Source organism: Penicillium verhagenii (genome assembly GCF_028828195.1).
Source record: "Penicillium verhagenii strain IBT 33310 chromosome Unknown utg000004l_segment0_segment0, whole genome shotgun sequence".
NCBI lineage: Eukaryota > Fungi > Ascomycota > Eurotiomycetes > Eurotiales > Aspergillaceae > Penicillium > Penicillium verhagenii.
The window spans coordinates 1249029-1269632 of record NW_026643168.1 but is presented as its reverse complement, the minus strand read 5'-3'; the positions used below and the strand labels follow the sequence as shown (position 1 = coordinate 1269632).

Genomic DNA, 20604 nt, shown 5'->3' with positions numbered 1-20604 from the left:
GGGAGACAGAATAGTTTGTTTTTGTTAGATTTCCAATGAGTAGAAATCAAGCCGATGTAAAGCGTTGATTAATAGGTTTGGATGTTACCCATGGAAATTGGCGATTGACACGAAATGAAGTGACTGGATAATCCCGTTTCACGCAAGCACAGAAAGAAAGACATATCTTAGGTATAGGGCCTTCGCCATCAGGAAAAGCTGCGAAAAGGATAAATGTTAGAATTCATACGAGATCAAAAACACTCCCACTGGAGAGAATGTGGCTCACAGGAGGCTGATAGGATAAGCGGGTCTTACACGATGTCAGATCTGGTTCATGGTCAAGACGATTAAGACCTCAAATTTAGATGGGAGGAGCGTTTCAGCCAGGAGGGGTGAAACAAATCCAAGACCGGCCGGATGAATGATCACACTGCCCTAAGTGTAATCTCGACAAAGCTCCAAGTGAACGGAGAATGTAGAGAAGAAGGAGCGTTGGGAGATCGAATTTCCGATTCTTCGACGCCCGAAGAGTTTCAGTGGGTGATTTAATTGCCGCGCCCGACCGCCTCTAACGCGCGCCTACGTTTTCCTTCCAACAGCCGCGGGCACGGTGGATTGCGCCGTAGAGCAGAACTTAAGGGTGTGAATTTCCTCTTTTTTGATATTATCCGCAGAATAACCCAGCTTCTTTCAACCAACTTCCCCATCTGCTGTCCACAACTTCCAAAACACCAATGAACCGCTATAGGAACGCCCCCAGCCTGCGAGGCCCCAGTAAAGCCTCGGCCAATACTTTATGCCAAAAATGTCTAAAACGAGATATGTCCCCCGTGACCTCCACCTTCGAATAGGCCCATACTGACTCTGTAATACGACACTATAGCTATGAATGCAAGGCAACAGCGCAAGAGCGCCCATATACGGCGCGACCTTCGCGAACCCAACAATTGAAAAACCCCAATTTATTGCCTAAACTCTCGACGGAGAACCCGAATATGTTGCTTCAAACGTAAGTTAAGTTTTGACTTCACTCTCACCAGGAATATTCTGGCGCTTTGAGGACTATAATCCACAAAAAACAAGATCGAAAGGCTTACAGAAGACTAGTGCTGGTGTGGCAGACGAAATATTGGCTAAACGAGAGGAGGAGCGTGGTCGCAAAAGAGATCTTGATAATGAGGACGCAGGCCGCCATACTTACTCACCGAAGCGAGCACGGTCGCTTTCATCTCATTCGACAAATTCAGTTGCCACGATATCCACGACACGTTCCGCTTCAGCGTCGCCTGATCGCCGGAGTAAGCCCAGGGCGCATGCGAAAGGCCGCACGACCAGCTCAGTATCACCTCATGCCGACAAGTCCCGCAAGAGAAGACTAAGCGACTCTGGCGAGAGTTATTCTGGTTCATCATACTCGGGAGAAGTGAGACATCGCTCCAGGTCTCGAGAATGGGCTGAAGATAGAAACATTCGGCGACGACGTCGTGAAAGTAGCCCTGAAGAACGTGGGAGACACCGCGACACCCGACAGCGTGACCACCGCCGCAGTCCAAGTGTGGACCATGGCCAAGTTGCAAAGGACAGACGGTCCGAGACACCCAGAACTCCCCATGACCGCTCCGGACAGCGGTCATATCGAGACCGAGAGAATCCTCAAGTGCATGCTCAATCGGGGCGATCCAGACAAGAGCCACGGGCTAAACCAGGTCCACCCAAAGAGCGAAGTTTGAGTCCATACAGCAAGCGCCTTGCCTTGACCACGGCCATGAATTAAAAACAAAAAATATTATCGAGGAAGCATCTTATTTGTCTCTACTTTCTCTTGCTTTTGGTTGGACGAATCTGGGGAAATTTCTCATTGGTGCAATTTACGGTTCTTGATGAACACATTGCCAACCTTCGCGTTCCAAATGGAACAATTTGTATTAATAGCATAATCATCCATCCCAATGTGCAGACCCTTTCCGACGCCCCCATTTTGAGTCTGTCAAGTGCTCTGGGCCCCAGTCAGACGCCTCATAAGAAATAATGAAATCAAGTCTATGGTAATAGACATGGACGAAAGAAAAATTGAGAAGAAACAAATACAAGAAGAGCAGGCCAGGTCAGACCGGGTCCATGCGCGTAGTTCTGCAATATAGGGTATCACTTCAAATCAGTCCTCATCTTCCTCTTCCTCTTCCTGTTCACGGACGTGGATCCCCTCCACTAGCATCTGGCCCTCAATCCCCACTTCCTCCCCTTGGTCGTCGCCATTTGTAACAGCCCCTCGCTCCTTTGCAATACGCTGTGCATTCTCTATCCGCTGTCGTACGAGGCGAGCAATTGCGTTTTCCGTTCGAACATTGAGAGTCTTGAGTTTCTCATCCAAATCCCGTCGTAAATCCCAGTTGGGTTTCTTTGGTTGCAGTTTGAACAAATCAACAGGTTGTTCGGCATCTTCCTCTTTCTGGGATTGTTGCTTGATAGCTTCGGCTATCTGAGCTGCCTGCGTTTCCACAGTCACTTGTCCTTCTTGTGGGCCTTGCTCGAAGCCCAATTTAGGTCCACGGGCTTCGGGGTCATAGTTACGACCGGAGAGGAACCGAGTTGTAACATCGGAGATAGACTCATTTGATTCGTCATTGGCGGTGCCAGGTTCTTGAGTATCGGGCTCGGGTTGTTTGCGCTTAAGGGCCGCGAGCTTGGCGAGGCGGGCTTTGCGGTCGCTAGAAGCTGCATCCAGAGAGGCGTGGTTTGACGACATTGTGTTTGTGGACTTATTAAGAGAGGGTTGGAATGAAGGATATTTTGAAGTTCCTTAACAAGACAGGTAACTGCAAAAGCGACGTTGAAACAAAGCCCTGGAGTTCTCCGCAGCTTGAAAAAGTGAGAACAATTGATGATGTTGCGATAACGATCAACTATGCGCCACACACTAGCCACAGCAAAATCGGGCGGTGGGCTCCAGTCTTTCGGATCGCGCGCTTCTCAATCTGAACTTTGTCTATGAATTTACACAACATTATTTACGCCCTCATTCGCTCTTTTTTTTCTTCTTTGATACCCCATACCCTAATGTCGCCGGTCGCAAATCCCTGAATGTCATTGCGCGCGCATCTAATCGCTCCTGCTCGACTCAACGGGCTTTTGTTGGCGCCATGTAGAATTCCTGGCTTATATCGGAGGTCGAAGACACCGATTATTGCATGTGGAGCTCGCCAGGTGTCAACTAATACCCCGTTTATGAGCGAGAGAGCCCCCGAAGAACTCCATCTTCCAATTCAAGACGCCTCACAGCCACAAGCTACTAGCCACGAATCGCCGGAATCTTCACACCCAAAGACCAGTCAATCCTCGGCGGGGAGATCAGAACAGACAAGGCCCCAGGAACAACCGAATGACCCCCTGGAGAATATAGAAAGCCTTGAAACCGAAGGAAACAATCCCCCAAACCGTCAGACCCTTGTCACACGCCCACTTTCCAAGAAGAAAATTCGCTCTCTGCTTCATAATAATGGCATTGCTCCCAACCTTGGCGAACGCGTATCTCGCTGGATGAACTCCGAAATAGAATACCGGGGGACAGATAGATTTGTGGATGACAGTTCCCTACGTTTGGCTCTTCTACAACGTGGTAACTGTCTCTATTCCAGAAATCTGGGCTTTCAGCAATGGAAGGAAGGGTATTCAGAGATCTACAAAGCGAAACACTACAAACGGGAGGTAGAAACTAAATCTTTCATTCCAGCATTGAAGGATGAAGGACTAGCATTACTCGCAAAAATCCAGAACGATTGCCTCGGAAGCTTTCCAGAAGAATGGCAAGCTATGGACGTCAAAGCCAAAGCACATGCTTGGCAACGCCTAGCATTTTGGCTTTTGCAGAATGACCCCAAGGCGCTTTTGGAGTTTCTCATTGTTACAACAGAGGGCCAAGCGAAGCCAAACTTTAGCATGGTTGCTGATTGTTTATTGTATTTGGATAATTTCTACTATGCAGATTGGTTGAAAGATTGGCAGAGTGGTACCTGCACTTACCAGTCCGTGATCGAATCATGCCTACACCCAACACAGTGGCCTATACTTTCATTGCCTCAAAAAGGTGCTCGACTCTACATTCGACGGGCAAGTCACAACGCTGTTTCTTTTGCCTTGAAAACTGCCAAGCAAAGATCTACATTCATTAGAGCTGAAACAGCACTGTGCTTTATGTGGCGATTTACCGAGTTCGAGGACGTCCACCGAGCTCTGGAGGCTCTTGTTATTGTTTCAAAGCTAAAGGAAGATGGGTTCTCTATGGATTCCCAGGGTGTTCATCGGCATTGCTGCAAACTTTTGACCCTGGACACCGTGGAAGAAGATACGGGCGAGCGCAATTTCAAGATTCTTCCTCAGCTTTTGGAGATGGGCGTCACACCGGATCGAGACATGCTCAACATTGTGCTTGCAAATGCTTTCGCAACCAATGGGGAGCTGGGATCTGATATCCTTCAATTTATGCAGGACCATGGCCATGATCTCGACAGTTACAGCTATTTGACCTTGCTCAAAGATGCAGTCTCCCGTGGAGATCGGGGCAAAGTCGACTCTATTATTCGCCAGGTCGAGACGCAGGAAGAGCTGCGCAATAACCCATGGATCGCCAGCAAAATCTTCCATTCTCATTACCTCTTCACCGTTAAGCACATGGATTCGGATACTGATCCGTCAGACGTTTTCTACTCAATGCTTGACATGTACAACCATATTTACGACATCACACCCCTCAAAGAACTCTCCATCATTCCTCCTCGCTATATTCCTCGAAGTGAAGGTGCTGATGCTCCTCCCTCTCCAATTCCTCTATACATTATGCTAGCGACCTATTTCCGCTGCCAGAATCGTCTCGCAAACGTGCACCGCATCTACACCCAATTCCGTGCGCTCGTCGCTCAGGGGCATCCCTCTATTGCCCCTATGGTTGAGACCGATCATACCTACAATGAATTCCTGATTGCCTTCCGCAATAACCCGCGTGGTTTGCGATCGTGTGTACAGCTTGTTGAGGATATGCTGCGTCCAGAATACCAGCAAATTGATCAAAACGGCAAGGCCATTGTCCCTGTGAAGCCCACAGTGCGCACCTGGACCCTCCTCCTCGCATCCTTCATCTTCCACAGAAAACTCGACGCATCTGAGAAGATCCGGGAGATGATGGACAAGCACGATGTTCAATACAACGACGTGACATGGAACACCATTATCAATGGCTATGCCAATGCACAGAATATCACTGAGACAGCTGCTTCGATTAAGGCGATGGAAGCGCAAGGGTTCCCCATTGACGCTCACACCATGAAAAGCTTGCGATATCTTCGTGACCCGGAACGACTTTGGGTCGCTATTGATGAATTAGACCGCAAAGCTACTGAGTCGAGCCTGGCGCTTGACACCCCTGAGCCCGAGCTAACGGGTAGCAAGGAAGAGACTCATGATCAGTTAGTTGACAGCGGATTGGAAAAGCTAGGCTCCAAGTCGAAGCCTGACCTGTGAGAATGGATCACGCTGATCTCTCACATGGAACATTTTGTATCATACCCTTTTGTAACATAGTACTTTATGCATCACATAGAGGCCTTGGCTCGGGCCTCGGAAGGCAAGCGTTTGGTTTAGTGAATCTGATGTCAATTCGGCTCATGTACTATACATAGAATCATTACGGCAATTTGCCATGCGCTTGAAGTAATTCATAAAAAAGGCTAGAAGACGAGCCAGCGAATCTTTTCTCTCTTTGTTTCATCTTCAACCGTTCAGTTTCTTTGATTTAAAAACCCACTGGACTGAAATTGATCGCGAAAATATTCAACCACCGACAAAGATGGAAACCTAGGTGAAACGGCAGTGAGTATTCGAGTCGTCTATAAGGGAAAGACGAGAGTCTTACCGCCATCATAAAACAGCATATGCTGACATAGGGGCTGAGTCGTTCTCCTATACGCGCGCATTTCCAGAAAATACCAAACACCCTGCGACAGCCGGACCATTAGTTCTCGTCACTTTCTCTCCCTTATCACTCAAGAGTCTCGAGGGTGCTCACCCGTTCTGATTGCGGTCCATGATTCCTGGCATGATCGAGTGGGCATAGGTGCTCGTGCAGATCAGCAAGAGGATCACCAGGAATAGTGATTGAAGGTTGAATAGGGCCGTCTAGGTAAGTTCTCATGGTTAGCAATGATGTCTTTGACAGGTATACAAAGTGTACACAGTATGCTGATATGCGTCATTGCAGGCCAGGCAGCTCCGAACTCGACCTCCAATAAATTGAATTTCCCCAGAAACCATAACCGAACTCACCATCTTGAAAGAGCAGCCGCACCCCAGGTGCCTTCAGGGAACAAAGAAGTTTATCTCAAATCAGAGCGACTTGCGTAAGAGGAAGAAGGTTTACCAATCGTTTGTCCCTCGCGATATTCTGCCCGCCATGTCCGCCGAACGCACGGGCCACCGGGAGAGTCTGAAGATCCGATTCAGGATGCCGCCTCCCCCAGATCTCGACATAGCTCCTACCCCGACTCCATCGCCTGCAGCCAGGGACCCGCAGCCCCCGACACCTACTGAAACAAGCCCGTTCGTCCCAGGGTACGTTCCTGGTGAATTCTCACTCTTCTGGGCCCATACACCCCAGGACACCGACCTCATCCGCGCAGGCTATAAAGCCGCTTGGGATCCAAACACCACTCCCGCCAAATCCACTCCCAACCCATCTTCTTCGAAAAGGAAGAGAAAATCCGTTCATTTCGACATGGCGGAGCCTCGTGCCCGTGCCGCCCGGCACAAGGGCCAGATGAACTTTTCGTCTGAGCGTATGTTTTCCTCGAGCCGAATCATATACAGATTTATACAAATTTTCGAACCATCAAAGCTAACACACATTCCCCATAGTCCGACTTCTCCTCCTCGCCTACGGCGACCCGAGTCCACACCCGTCATTCTCATCAGAGCCTCTCCCGGAAACCGTGCGCGTGCTAGATGAGATTGTGACTGATTTCATCCTGGAACTCTGCCACGGTGCCGCGCAGGTCGCGCACCACGCCCGCCGACAGAAGATTAAGGTTGACGATTTTCGATTCGCGCTGCGCCGAGACCCGAACAAGCTTGGCCGTGTGCAAGAGTTGCTGCGCATGGAGCGCGAACTAAAGGAGGCGCGTAAGGCCTTTGATCAGAATGATGACCAGGTTGCCAAGGACGCTGGAAAGAAGGGCCCCGCTCCTGCGAATGATGCCGATGCTGCAACTGAAGTTTTGCCGGCCCCGTCGAAGAAGGGGAAGGGCAAGGGCAAGAGAGCTGCGACCAGACGAGGGTCAGATGCTACTGAAGAGTCTGTCTCAAAGAAGAGGAAGACTTGATTTTTGATCATTTTTTCCTTTCCCTTCTTGATCTGAGCTGAGGAAGCTTACATTACCGGCGCTGGGGTGCATTTTTTATGGTTTTCTTTATGAGTATGGCGTACGGATCAATATGACAAGGAAGAAGAATACCCATGGATTTAGTCAATATTGAATTTTAACTTTGATTTTTTTCTGACTCCCTTGACATAGTCATCAATCCTTGGCTAGATGAGAACTCAATTCTTCCATACAATCTAGTTGTCGGACTTGAACTAAGATTGAACAATGGCGATTACATGTGACTATTTTTGTATATTGAAATGACGCCACGCGTCACATAGCTGCCTCATCCAACAGCTTGACCACAGACTCATATCCGTTTTCCAAAGCTAAAGAGAGTGGCGTCTCCCCACATGAATTCTGAGACTCACGCCGGACACCATTAGCAAGAAGCAGCTTGACAACAGCTTCATGCCCAAACTCCGCAGCACAAGATAGAGGCGTCTGGCCATCCGAATTTTCCGAATCTGGATTGACTCCCATTGCAAGTAGCATATTGACCGTTGTCTCATGTCCATTACGCGCCTCCCACCAGAGCGGCGTCTCTCCCCTAGAATCCTTGAAATCAGGATTCACACCTCGAGTCGCAAGAAGTAGCTCAACCACCTTCTCGTGTCCACTTCGTGCTGCGAACCATAATGGCGTGGAGTCACCAGGGCTCCTTGGCTCAGGGTTGACCCCGGCACCGAGAAGAAGCTTAACAACTGCCTCATGGCCGTTCCGTGCTGCCCACCATAGTGGTGTCTCTCCAGCAGAGTTATGGTGCTCAGGGTTAGCGCCCTCTGCAAAGAGTAGCTTTACTACAGCTTCGTGCCCGTTTCGCACTGCCCACCAAAACGGGGTCTCTCCATTTGAGTTTCGAGATTTAGGGTCCACGCGCTTAGTGGAGAGTAATAGCTTTACTATCGCCTCGTTGCCATTTTGCGCGGCATATAGCAATGGTGTCTGTCCATCAGAACTGGCGGAATCAGGATCGACGTCTTGTATAGAAAGAAGCTCTTTGAGCAATCCTTCATGTCCGTGATAGGTTGCCCAGAATAGAGGTGTCCGGCCGATCAAATCCTTGGAATTGGGATTGACGCCAGCTGTACTCAGAAGCAATTGAACGATTTGCATGTGTCCATTCCGTGCAGCAGCATTCAAAGGCGTCTCCCCGCTGGAATCTTTAGAGTCCGGGTACAAATCCACCATTGAAAGCAGACATCTGACTATATCTTCGTTTCCACTCTGTGCAGCCCACCATATCGGCGTTCGCCCGTTAGAATCCGAGGAATTTGAATCAACTCCCTTTGCTGCGAGCAAGAGCTTGACCACTGCACCATGCCCAGCCTCCGCCGCCAAGGAGAGCGGTGTGCGTCCATCAGAGGATCTCGCATCGAAGTCCACACCGTCAGCTGCGAGCAGAGTATCGACAACTTCTAGATGACCATTTCGTGCAGCCCATGACAGGGCGGTAAAACCATCAGCACCTTTAGCATCGGGATCAATAGTAGCGAGAGTCAAAAATAGCTTAACAACAGCATTATGACCGTTTCGTGCCGCCCACCAGAGCGGTGTATGTCCGTCCGCGTCCTTGAAACTAGGATCGACGCCATCTGTGGCAAGGAGGAGTTTCACTATGGCCGTATGCCCAAGCTCAGCGGCCACAGATAAGGCTGTTTCACCCTTTGAATTTTGGATCTCAGGAAGGATCTTCTCCGCAGTCAGCAGTAGCATTGCGATCTCTTCGTGTCCAAGCTCTGCAGCAACTATAAGAGCCGTCTCGCCCCAGTAATTCTGAAAGTTTGGATCGATTCCTTTCGAGAGCAATACTCTGACCACGGCACCATGTCCATTGCGCGAGGCCAGCAATAGCGGTGTCTGGTAACTCCAGTCTTCAGTATCTGGGTTGACGCCTGGCGCCGCAAGCAGCCGCCTAACGATTCCTTCCGTTTTGCGCTGCGCATAACAGCGCTGTCTGGCCGTCCCAGCTCTCCACGCGGTGGTCGGGATCAATATCACCCGCAGCGAGTAGCAGCTCGACCACTGCATCATGGCCATTCCGTGCTGCTAGCGAAAGTGGTTGCGGATCATCCGGGTCATACGTTCGAGCGCTGCTATTCTGAAGTTTTTCCGTGGCGATGATCAACTTGACCGCTGTGGCGTGACCATGCTCTGATGCATAGAAAAGCGGATCGATACCTCCAGTAAAAGTCTTCATAAAACCGTGCAGAGTCTCATTCAATTCATCGATCTTGTGTGGTTCCCATGAAGCAAAAGATGCCAAGTCGGATATGGCAAGCTCGATGTCAATACCAGCTCCGCGAGAAGCATATAAATTATCGTGAAGGTAGAAGACAAAATCATTCAGAAATGAATCGGGAGAAGCGGCATCGTCGAGAAAGGCCAGAATCAGCATCGCAGGCTTGGGGCGGGTTTGTTGATATTTGGAATTCTCATGTTCTGCCAGCTTTTCTATAAATTGCCTGACTTGGCCGAGCAGTGTCGGGGATAAGAGAGACTTTTCATCAGGCATAAACGCCATGTTTCCAAGATTGAAGAGCTTTTCAGCTATAGATGTTCGGGGCAAATCGGGAGTTTCGTCATAAACGGAATTGGAAGAGATGACTGGAACTACTAGTAGTTAGTGCTTCAAAATTTGTGACTCATCTTTAGCAGCAGATCCGGATCACTAGCCATATCGAATTTCATAGAGTCAATACCATATATAGGTAGACTCCTTGATGAGATAGTATAAATTGGCGTGCATAAATAAGAGTGTTTCGCATAGTGACTGGGTGCGATATCTGGATAACATCGGCACAGGGTCTGGGTAAAGCCGGTGAAGGTCAATCCCGATACTAGCACCAAATTGCTATATGATCACCATAGTCCTTCAAATGTTATGTGCAGTTTAATTGAACATCTGAGGTTGTAAAATTAAGGCACACCAGTAAAACCATAACTATACAGATAAGGCTCCCTTGAAAAGTTGCGAACCCGTGACCCGTCCACCGTACTATGCGCCAGCACTTGAGCCTTAATCTGTTATGAAAGCATATCCTCCTCTCAAGTGCTATCCCCCACGAACAAACACCATCTTCATTGGAAGTAAATTGCCAGATGTCACGAGGCAATAAAGACAAAGAATTAGATGGAAACCGGAAGCCCATTATTTTATTATCTTATGATTCATCCATGGCCTCAGAAGCGACATATTGCTCACCCGAATGACGCCCTCCAGCGAGACCAAGCACCCAGGTCAGAGCCTACACATTTAGGTACCCTCCTATGGCCCGTTTTCAGAGTTGCTTGAAAGAGGCTCATCGAAAATGCAGAATTACGAGAGACCCAATGAAGACCTTGGCAAACATGTTTTCTGAATCGAGGTACTTGAAATTAGGAGACAAGTTGAGATCGGCAGTTCGTGATTGGTACTCTTCCAGCGATCCAACCGAAAGCTGGCGCCTAGCTTTACGATCTCTTTGGCTGCTGCTTAATAGAGGGGTCAAGTTTGGGGGCTAAGTTTGGAGGCTCTTCAGCGCTGACGTGTCATGCAGACCCCACTTTGAAAGTCAAGTCTTGACTCTCGACATCCACTTCACTATCAATAGTACCCATATTGAATCTTGTGAAGAGAAATCAATAGTTGTTGTTGAAAAACTTTGGAAAGGCTCAAGCCATGTTCCCAAGAAAGCTCACCCATGGCGATTATACTGTCGGCTGGGTTTGTGTGCTGGAGGCTGAGTTCGATGCGGCAAGAGCATTGCTAGATGAAGAGGATGAGCCGTTACAGCCAGGGTTGAACGATGATAATCTTTATCTTCTTGGACGGTTGGGAAAACACAATGTTGTCATCACATGTCCCGAATCTTACGGTACAAGCCCGGCAGCTCAGACGGTTAACAATATGATGCGAACGTTTCCCAGAATCCGGTTTGGCTTGATGGTAGGAGTCGGGGGTGGTGCACCGAAAAGCCCGCATTCCAAAGATCCGAAAAAAGACATTCGGCTAGGGGATGTAGTAGTGAGTGAACCTCATGGAGATCACAGTATGTACCTCGATTCTTGACCAGTGTGATTATTTTGGAAGAAACCAATGCTGACTAGTACCAGGTGGCGTTATTCAATACGATATGGGAAAAATGAAGGACGACAATGAATTCCTGATTCAGTCACATATGAACAAACCCCCAGCAATTCTGTTGAAGGCCTTGAAGCAAGTCAAGTCAGACCATCGATTCAAGAAGAGCAAAATGCAGGACTATGTGTTGGAAGTCATGGATAAAATGAAAGATTTACCGGAATTTGAAGACTTCGAATTCCCAGGTCGACGGCAAGATCTTTTATTCAAGGCGGACTATCGTCATGCGAAAGGAGAAGACTGCCAAAACTGTGATATTCAACAAACCCAGAGTAGGGTCGATCGTATGTCCGAAAATCCCGTCATTCATTACGGTTTGATCGCCTCGGGAAATGCTGTCATGAGATCTGCGCAACGTCGAGACGAGTTACGCGATGCCCATGACGTGTTGTGCTTCGAAATGGAGGCAGCAGGTTTGATGAATCATTTCCCATGCATTGTGATCCGTGGAATTTGTGACTATTCAGATGGTCACAAAAGCAAACTGTGGCAACCATATGCTGCAATTGTTGCTGCTGCTTATGCGAAAGACCTTCTTAGAGTTACCAACCCAGGGGAGGTTGTGAACTTAGAGCTGGCTGCTGATGTTGTGAAAAATTGTACGTTACTCCACTCAAGTTCTACATAGTATCTTCCAAGGTCAGCCTAAAATATACATTCTGCTAACAATATGTATATATTAAGTCACCGAGACCCTGTCAAATGTGGAGATCAATGTTTCTAAGATAAGGAAGACGGGAGAGAATGATCTCAAGCATGAAATTCTCCAATGGCTAACCCCAGTCGACTACGGTCTACAGCAAAGTGAGCTCCTTGCTCGCCGAGAAGTAGGAACAGGGCGGTGGCTACTGGAGTCGACGGAGTTCCAAGAATGGCTCAGAGAAAGCAAACAAACATTATTTTGCCCAGGTATACCAGGTGCGGGCAAGACATTCATGACTTCTATTGTCATCGACCACTTGGACTCCACTCATGGAAACTGTCCAGATGTTGGCATAGCATATGTTTATTGTAGCTATCGATCTCAGTTACAAAAAACATCCACAGATGTGTTTCTGAGTCTCCTGATGCAACTCACAAGAGGCCGACAAGAACTTCCCTCAGAAATTCGAAAACTCTATACATATCATATCATGAAAGGGACCCGACCAACCATGACTGAGGTGACAGACCTATTGATTTTGGTCAATAACTTATATTCCCGATCCATTATCCTGATTGATGCCTTGGATGAGTTTTACACTTCGAATTCTGAGATCGATATGCTCCTCACTGAGTTATTCCGCGTCCAAAAAAGCACCGCACTGAATCTGTTTGCAACTTCTCGAAACATACAAAATGTCACGTCACATTTTGAAGACTGCATATTGAAAGAGATCAGTGCTCAAAATGACGACATCCTACGCTTCGTTGATGGCCAGATACCTCGGCTTCGCCTTCCGCAACTGTCAAAATACCCAGCCGTCCAGGATTCAATCCGGCATACTATTATCGAATCAGCCGGTGGAATGTACGTTCATTCACCAAAGATTATGTGGAAAATCTTTAGTCAGCCAACTAACATATGCCATAGGTTTCTCCTTGCAAACCTGCATATGCAATCCCTTCTGGGTCAACCGACCATAGGGCATCTTGAGATAGCACTGAAGAATCTACCCTCCGGAGAATCACGGCTGGACGATACCTACAACAAAGTAGTAGAACGGATAGAAAGCCAGCATGAAGGTCATAAGGACCTCGCCAGACGGATTCTGACTTGGTTAACGTACAGCAAGAGAGCACTTTCGCTTCTAGAGATACAACATGCTCTTGCTGTCAGAAAAGGAGCTTCGGATTTTGATGAAAAGTTTATTGCGGATGCAGGCACCCTTGGCTCTGTGTGCGCTGGATTGATCATAGTGGACCAAAAAAATGGGACCATTGATTTCATACATTACACAACCAAGGAGTTCTTCGGGCGCGCACCTCAATATACAGAAGCGAAGGCCGAGATCTCAGCCACCTGTCTCACATACCTTTCGCTCGAAGCTTTCAATGATGGTTTCTGCTTGAATGATGCCAGTTTCGATTCAAGGATACAGAAATATCCATTTTACAACTATGCGGCACGATACTGGGGGTATCATGCCGAAGAATTGCCTGGGGAGCCAGAAAATTTGATGCTTGAGTTTCTCAGCAACGAGGCTAAAGTATCTGGATCGTATCAAGCAATGATGATGGAAATTTACTATTATCTTCCTTTCACATATAGTCAAGCAGTGCCAAGGCATATGACAGGTGCACACCTTGTGACGCATTTCAACTTGATGAAGGTCATGATCACTTTACTTTTGAAAGGACATGACATGGACTCAGTGGGTTTCCTTGGACGAACACCTCTGTCATTGGCTGCAGAGAACGGACATGTGAGATTGGTATTGTTGTTACTCACAACAGATAAAGTGGATGCAGATTCCCAAGACCGGGAGGGGCGGACGCCCCTGTCTTGGGCCGCCGAAAAGGGACACAAGGATGTCATTGTTTTACTCCTTGCAACTGGCAGAGTCGACCCTGACTCCAGGGATAAGATGGGACGGACGCCATTGTTATGGGCAGTAAAACAGGGCCATGAAGCTGTGGCGTGGCTTCTGCTCAGCAATAAACGAGTCAATCCGAACTCAAAGTCAGTGCGACTGAATTGGACTTCTCCTCTGTCATTGGCAGCAGAGAATGGCCTTGTGACCGTGGTGTGGCTGCTGCTTAAAAATGACCAGGTCGAAATTGACCCCAGGGATAAGCTTGGACAGACACCGCTGTCGTTGGCAGCAAGAAGAGTTCATCTTGAAGTGGTCCAACTGCTACTAGACCGAGGTGCCGACCCAAATTCTGCTGATGAGCATGGACAGACTCTCGTCTTTAGAGCAGCAGAATATGGCCGTCTTACAGTAGTACAACTACTACTAGACCGAGGTGGAGACATAAATGCTGCTGATAATGATAGACGGACTCCAGTCTATATAGCAGTAGAAAGAGGTTATCTTGGAGTAGTCCAACTGCTACTAGACCGAGGCGCAGACCCAAATACTGCCCACAAAAGTGGAGAGACTCCACTAGATATAGCAATAATGCGCGGCAATCCTACAATGGTCCAACTACTACTAGACCGAGGTGCCGACCCAAATTCTGCTGATGAGCATGGACAGACTCTCGTCTTTAGAGCAGCAGAATATGGCCGTCTTACAGTAGTACAACTACTACTAGACCGAGGTGGAGACATAAATGCTGCTGATAATGATAGACGGACTCCAGTCTATATAGCAGTAGAATGTGGCCATCTTGAAGTGGTCCGACTGCTACTAGACCGAGGTGCCTACCCAAATCCTGCTGATTACAATGGGTGGTCTCTAGTCCATATAGCAGCAGAATGTGGCCATTTTGAAGTGGTCCGACTGCTACTAGACCGAGGTGCCTACCCAAATCCTGCTAATTACAATGGGTGGTCTCTAGTCCATATAGCAGCAGAATGTGGCCATCTTGAAGTGGTCCGACTGCTACTAGACCAAGGTGCCCACCTGAATACTGCTGATTACAACGGGTGGTCTCCAGTCCATACAGCAGCAGCGCATGGCCATCTTGAAGTGGTCCGACTGCTACTAGACCGAGGTGCCTACCTGAATACTGCTGATTACAACGGGTGGTCTCCAGTCCATACAGCAGCAGCGCATGGCCATCTTGAAGTGGTCCGACTGCTACTAGACCGAGGTGCCCACCTGAATACTGCTAATAACGATGGGTTATCTCCAGTCCATTTAGCAGCAGAATGTGGCAATCTTGAAGTGGTCCAACTGCTAATTGATAGAGGTGCAGATCTGTATGCTAAGAGCGGACGGACAGCAATCGACATTGCAGCAGACAATGACCATCTTGAAGTGGTTGAACTTCTCCAGGATAAACTCGCAATTTGGTCATCAGCAAGAGTGGCTCTTTTTGGTGAAGATGAATAATACCATCTCAGTTCAAGAATTCACTTGAAACATCTGCTTCCAGGTGACCAGCTATAATGCTTCATGACCACGTTCGTCTAGCGGAGAATTAGGAACATTGGATCAGAATGGCATCCATTCACTCGAAGCTAGCGCTTGAGCTTGTCAATTCTACCACATGTACGGCTGTCAATTTGAAGGAATATCAAAGCGAGAGATGATGCTGGACATGTATTATGTTTCCTTATTTCCTTGTTTCTTTCTTCAATGTTTTGTCTGGGACTCAGGAATTATTATTCAAGTAGAGCAAGCATTAGAAAGATTGACGCTATCATAGCTTAGACCGTGACTTTGTCACTTATTATTCATCTGGGCTTCAACCGCCTGTCGGTTCGTTTCTCTCGCTGTGTTAGGTACCTTGAGCGTGACAGAGGGGTGATGTACTCAAGAGAGCACTGTGGTTGCCACATGGGCACCAAATGCGCCTGGCAAATAAGTAGCTAAACATGTAACCGACCATTGCCACACTGACTATGAAGGAGAACATTTTGAAATATACTCATGAGCCTGATTCCTCATAAAGAACCGATATCTTTAGGGCTGGTATGGTATGCCTGAGGTCCCAACAACCTCGTGTCAGGTGCCTAGTCCTTGGCCACGTGACCAAGGTAAACAGAGTATGTGGTACAGTATACAGCAGGTAGGACAAAAACAGGAGTAAAAGCATAAAAGCATCATTTGCATAGAAAAGGCTTGAACACAAGGCTTGAACTGTAGGCTTGAACACGTCTTGAAAGGGAAAATGACATCAGGGATCAGCTAAGCCAAAAATAGACGAACTGGACCAAGGTTGGGGGATTACACATCTCACCCCATTGGACGAAAGGTCCCTTAGCGCCCCTTTTCCCTTGAGTTCTTTTTTATAATTCTAGAATTCTTTTTTCCCCCAAAACCAAGGAACTCACGCAAAACAGGCCAAAGAAAGCGAGAGAGTCAGTCCTGATTGGATGACACAGGGCATTTGCTTAGTAAAATAACTAAAATAAATGATGATAATTTAAATGGAAGAAAAGGTGAGACATCCAAAGTACAATAGTCAAGGAGTCAAGAATACCGTCCAGCCCATATAAATCCAAAGCCTTAGGAAAGACCAACAAGTAGGCTGTACACCTCCTGACGATCTACCTCTGACGTGCTGTCTCCATAACGAGCGTTCAAGGGCGAAAAGAAAGAAAAAAAAACCGCCCAAAATCTCCACTTTGACCAAGTGGACCCTCAATCAGACCCTTTTCTGTAATAATTCCTGTAACAAAACGCAACCAATGAACACCGCCCTCAAACCGACTCCACTTTCACAGGGTCTATCATAATTTCCAGGGCCCAGGACCAAAGACCACTGAGGCTCGCGGGGCAAACTGGGGCTGGGAATGCTGTCTTTTCTCCCCCATCAACCCAACCCCATCTAGAACACCAAGCCCGCGCTTGAACTCCCAATTAATCCGAGCCGCTACCCTTAAACCCTCCATACATTACACCCGTTATACACATTATACCATACCACATCACACCGGTCCCGGCCCCGGTCCCGTCTGTCGCTACTTTTAGCCCCAAGCGATCTCCGTTCGCTTCGATCTCTTGACTTCCGCCCTTCCCACCCCCCAGGCCCTCGCCATCTCCATATCCCCAACCATGCAGATTCTAGGCTCAAGGTCAATATGTGCGGGCTTGCTGTATATACTAGCGCTCGGGCAGCAGGTTTCAGGGCTTCAGCTCGTCGCCACCAGTGAAGGTACATAATGGGCGACTCACACGTTCATTCCATTTCCGCCCCATGCTGACATGATCATCGCCAGAATCCATTAAAGATGCCGCCAGCACGGCGACGTACGCGATGATGACTTATTATACCGGTAACGAGACGGGCGGCATCCCCGGTGCATTCCCGAGTAAATGGTGGGAAGGTTCCGCGCTGCTGCTGGCGCTGCTGAACTACTGGCATTTCACGGGCGACGACACGTACAACGAGGAGCTGAGCGTTGCGCTGCAATGGCAAAGTGGTACGAACGGAGATTACATGCCGACCAACTATAGTAGTTTCCTGGTAAGCAATACAACACAACGCAACACAACGCATCCAGCACACCGCATCACCCGACGCGCCCTGGGCGACACGACAGCACATCACACATCACAGTCTTAAACCGAACACATGCTAATCCATATTTTCCACGCAGGGTAACGACGACCAGATGTTCTGGGGCCTCTCAGCTATGACAGCGGTCGAATACAAGCTCCCAGACCGGCCGACAGGCTTCTCATGGCTCTCGCTCGCACAAGGCGTGTTCAACACTCAAAAAGCGCGGTGGGACACAACGATGTGCGGCGGCGGTCTCCGCTGGCAGATCTACGTCTACGAAGGAACGGGCTACTACATGAAGAACGCGGTATCGAACGGCGGGTTCTTCCAGCTCGCAGCGCGGCTATACCGATACACAGGCGACGAGACGTACTACACGTGGGCGAAGAAGACGTGGGAATGGTCGTGCTCAGTGCCGCTAGTGAACAACAACACATGGACGATCTCAGACTCCACGAACGGCCAGGAGCAATGCGCGAACGGCGACCAGGTGCAGTGGACGTATAACTACGGTGTCTACTTTGGCGGGTGCGCGTACTTGTACGCGAAGACCGGCGACGAGTACTGGCTGAACTGCACGACGGGGCTTCTGAACACGCTGTGGAGCACATTCTTCACAGAGAAGAACAACTACATTATCTCGGACTGGGAGTGTGAGACAGCGACGACGGCAGCGGGCCAGTGCAACAACAACGAAGTGCTTTTCAAGGGACTGGTGGCTAGCTGGCTTGCGCAGACGGCGCTGCTGATCCCGTCGCTGTATGATGAGATTCTGTCCAAGCTGCAGGCCTCGGGCCAGGGGGCTGCGAACTCGTGTTCTGGAAATGGCAATAGCACGTGCGGGATCCGGTGGACTACCGGCTCGTGGGATGGCGAGCAGGGCATGGAGGAGGAGATTAGTGCTAGTAATGCGTTCAGCGTGCAGATGTTGCCGTGGGTTAACGGGACGCAGGATGCGCCTCCTGTTACGTCTACGACGGGTGGAAATAGTAGCAGTGATGTGAATGCGGGCGAGAATGAGAATGCGGGGAGCGCGGCTACTTCGACGCCGATTACGACGGGCGATAAGGCTGGTGCTGGTATTTTGACGGTGGTGTTTGTTGGAGGCTTGGTGGGTATGGCCAGCTTCATGTTTCTTGGTGCATGATTTTTTGGGCGTTGAGTAAATGGGTGTTTTGACTTTTTTTTTTTTGGCATTGGTGTTGTTTTTGTATATAGGTCACTACATAAACTCTTGCCACCCGCGGCTCGGTAGTAAATTACGTTATCATACTGAACAACCGTAGTAGTCCCCATCTGGCCAGAATGAATATATCAATTGATCCTACTTCACCTCAACAAAAATCTTACCTAAATCCAATCATGTCGTTCTACCCAGAAGGCTGGACGCATGAACGCCTTCTTAACGCGAGCGGACAAGACCTGATGGCTCTGTCAGAAACCCAACGCAGCACTCTTTTCGACGGTCTGAAAGCCACTCACGGCGAAGATGGTTTCCGTGAAATAATGCAAGAGATGAGTCGCCGCTACCGGGCCCGAGTTGAGGCCGCCAAGTCAGAGGAAACCAAGCTGCAAGAGCAGGAGCTCCGCGCACCTTTTATTCAGCCCCTGAATTCCGTCTTCCGAAGCGCCGCGACTGAGGACTGGGGGAATTGGGGATTTGTGGTGTTCCGTACGACTCCCTATGGGGCCGAGCATGAGACGCAGTGGGCGGAATTTCGAAGACGGTGGGACGCGGTGATCGAGGAGGGATTAGCCCCGTATCGGGGCTCGTTGCCTCAGGTAGACCGAGCGATCAATTTGTTACAGTTTCAGTGGGTGGAACAGCCCGAATTAGACGGTGTAGATGCAGCGGATGTGGCCAGGTATGTACATCTCTTCAATGTTTGGGTTCAAATTTGATTCTCGATTTCATCGTCACTGGACTGATACATCATATGAAGACGCTTTAATGAAATGGCCTTACCAAAAGGACTCGCCACTTCCGCTTGTCTACTGGTAACGCCAGCTTCTATGGAGTCTGTCCTCTCCTCGCCACTTCTTTTTTCCGCGCCACGCCGTGAGCGCCAAAGAATTCCTTTTGTTGTTTCGGTATCTCAGGGAGCGAGCGCCCCACGTCTGCCACCTTTGCTAGGCCTAGGTGATGAGGATATGGCCGGCGCTGAATTTAAGGGGTATCTTAATGTGGCTCTGGAGACTCTACTGCAAGAGTTTTACCCGATTGTCGCATTGCAGATGATGGATCTACCTAGACTAACGACGAAATTCCGCCATGAGAATGATATCTGGTGCTCGAGTGATCGGTGGGGGGTGCACTATTATGAGGAATCCAGGTGAGTTATGGTATTGGTTCGCAGATTTAAGAAATTATTATCGATAGTATTCCTACTCTACTTGGACTATGAATAACAGCAAAGGTCTATAAAGTCCGACAGATCTGCTCAGTGAGTAAAAGCGGCGAGGGGTGAGCACTAATCCGGAAAAGGAAGCCAAAATTTGCTAAAGGAAATCCGGTACATAGGTTTTGAGATGTATCTTGCACATGGACTTGCACCTATTGTACCATATTGAGACGCATTGTCATGATTGGTAAATTCAACTGATGCTCAGATGGAAATGTCATGAATGTCTATGAACCGTACGGAGTAGTAGTAGTACTGTATAGTAGGTAACATTTGAATTAGGTTGGACTTAGTTTGGAAGGTTTCGGGTCTCGCAGGCTTATAAGCAATACACGAGTCTCATCCATGGATGCAAACAATCTGTACCTTCGGATTCGAAGCACTTGGGTTTTTATATGGATCGAGACATCGAGAATTCTGCAATGCTATCGTCCAGCATTTGAGACCACTCAGAGTCATAGTCTAGTACTAATGTAAATAGAAGCGTACCAGAGCTGTGACACGCAACCTATGTAGGTAATCGCAACAACTCCAACTGATACCAGCATCTCTAACCAAAGAAAAGGTATTACACTGCACAAGATCTAAC

General features: G+C 48.5%; 9 protein-coding genes across 9 annotated transcripts; 6 read left to right on the top strand and 3 right to left on the bottom strand.

The window, feature by feature from the left end:
* Positions 1–716: 716 nt before the first annotated feature.
* Positions 717–1756, top strand: N7466_003399 (zinc finger CCHC-type containing 10; the record flags this gene model as incomplete). Its single annotated transcript, XM_057162796.1, has 3 exons — positions 717–805; positions 866–991; positions 1090–1756. 3 exons carry the CDS (start codon positions 717–719, stop codon positions 1754–1756), a joined length of 882 nt encoding a protein of 293 aa, XP_057023911.1.
* A 381-nt stretch (positions 1757–2137) lies between these two features.
* N7466_003398 (CCDC12/cwf18 family protein) lies at positions 2138–2728 on the bottom strand (the record flags this gene model as incomplete). The annotated part of the gene is made up of 1 exon (XM_057162795.1): positions 2138–2728. One exon carries the CDS (start codon positions 2726–2728, stop codon positions 2138–2140), a length of 591 nt encoding a protein of 196 aa, XP_057023910.1.
* A 479-nt stretch (positions 2729–3207) lies between these two features.
* Positions 3208–5496, top strand: N7466_003397 (pentatricopeptide repeat protein; the record flags this gene model as incomplete). The annotated part of the gene is made up of 1 exon (XM_057162794.1): positions 3208–5496. The coding sequence occupies one exon, from the start codon at positions 3208–3210 to the stop codon at positions 5494–5496; it is 2289 nt and encodes a 762-aa protein (XP_057023909.1).
* A 365-nt stretch (positions 5497–5861) lies between these two features.
* On the bottom strand, positions 5862–6166 carry N7466_003396 (uncharacterized protein; the record flags this gene model as incomplete). The annotated part of the gene is made up of 2 exons (XM_057162793.1): positions 5862–5969; positions 6041–6166. 2 exons carry the CDS (start codon positions 6164–6166, stop codon positions 5862–5864), a joined length of 234 nt encoding a protein of 77 aa, XP_057023908.1.
* Positions 6167–6424: 258 nt separating this feature from the next.
* On the top strand, positions 6425–7349 carry N7466_003395 (putative transcription initiation factor TFIID subunit 13; the record flags this gene model as incomplete). Its single annotated transcript, XM_057162792.1, has 2 exons — positions 6425–6806; positions 6886–7349. 2 exons carry the CDS (start codon positions 6425–6427, stop codon positions 7347–7349), a joined length of 846 nt encoding a protein of 281 aa, XP_057023907.1.
* A 315-nt stretch (positions 7350–7664) lies between these two features.
* Positions 7665–9915, bottom strand: N7466_003394 (ankyrin repeat domain-containing protein; the record flags this gene model as incomplete). The annotated part of the gene is made up of 2 exons (XM_057162791.1): positions 7665–9286; positions 9312–9915. The coding sequence occupies 2 exons, from the start codon at positions 9913–9915 to the stop codon at positions 7665–7667; spliced, it is 2226 nt and encodes a 741-aa protein (XP_057023906.1).
* Positions 9916–11052: 1137 nt separating this feature from the next.
* On the top strand, positions 11053–15497 carry N7466_003393 (uncharacterized protein; the record flags this gene model as incomplete). Its single annotated transcript, XM_057162790.1, has 4 exons — positions 11053–11422; positions 11487–12113; positions 12199–13024; positions 13088–15497. 4 exons carry the CDS (start codon positions 11053–11055, stop codon positions 15495–15497), a joined length of 4233 nt encoding a protein of 1410 aa, XP_057023905.1.
* A 1668-nt stretch (positions 15498–17165) lies between these two features.
* On the top strand, positions 17166–18760 carry N7466_003392 (glycoside hydrolase family 76 protein; the record flags this gene model as incomplete). Its single annotated transcript, XM_057162789.1, has 3 exons — positions 17166–17265; positions 17330–17577; positions 17711–18760. 3 exons carry the CDS (start codon positions 17166–17168, stop codon positions 18758–18760), a joined length of 1398 nt encoding a protein of 465 aa, XP_057023904.1.
* A 215-nt stretch (positions 18761–18975) lies between these two features.
* N7466_003391 (uncharacterized protein) lies at positions 18976–19944 on the top strand (the record flags this gene model as incomplete). The annotated part of the gene is made up of 2 exons (XM_057162788.1): positions 18976–19478; positions 19557–19944. Coding segments are annotated over 2 exons (891 nt in total), but the record flags the coding sequence as incomplete, so codon positions are not given.
* Positions 19945–20604: the final 660 nt, after the last annotated feature.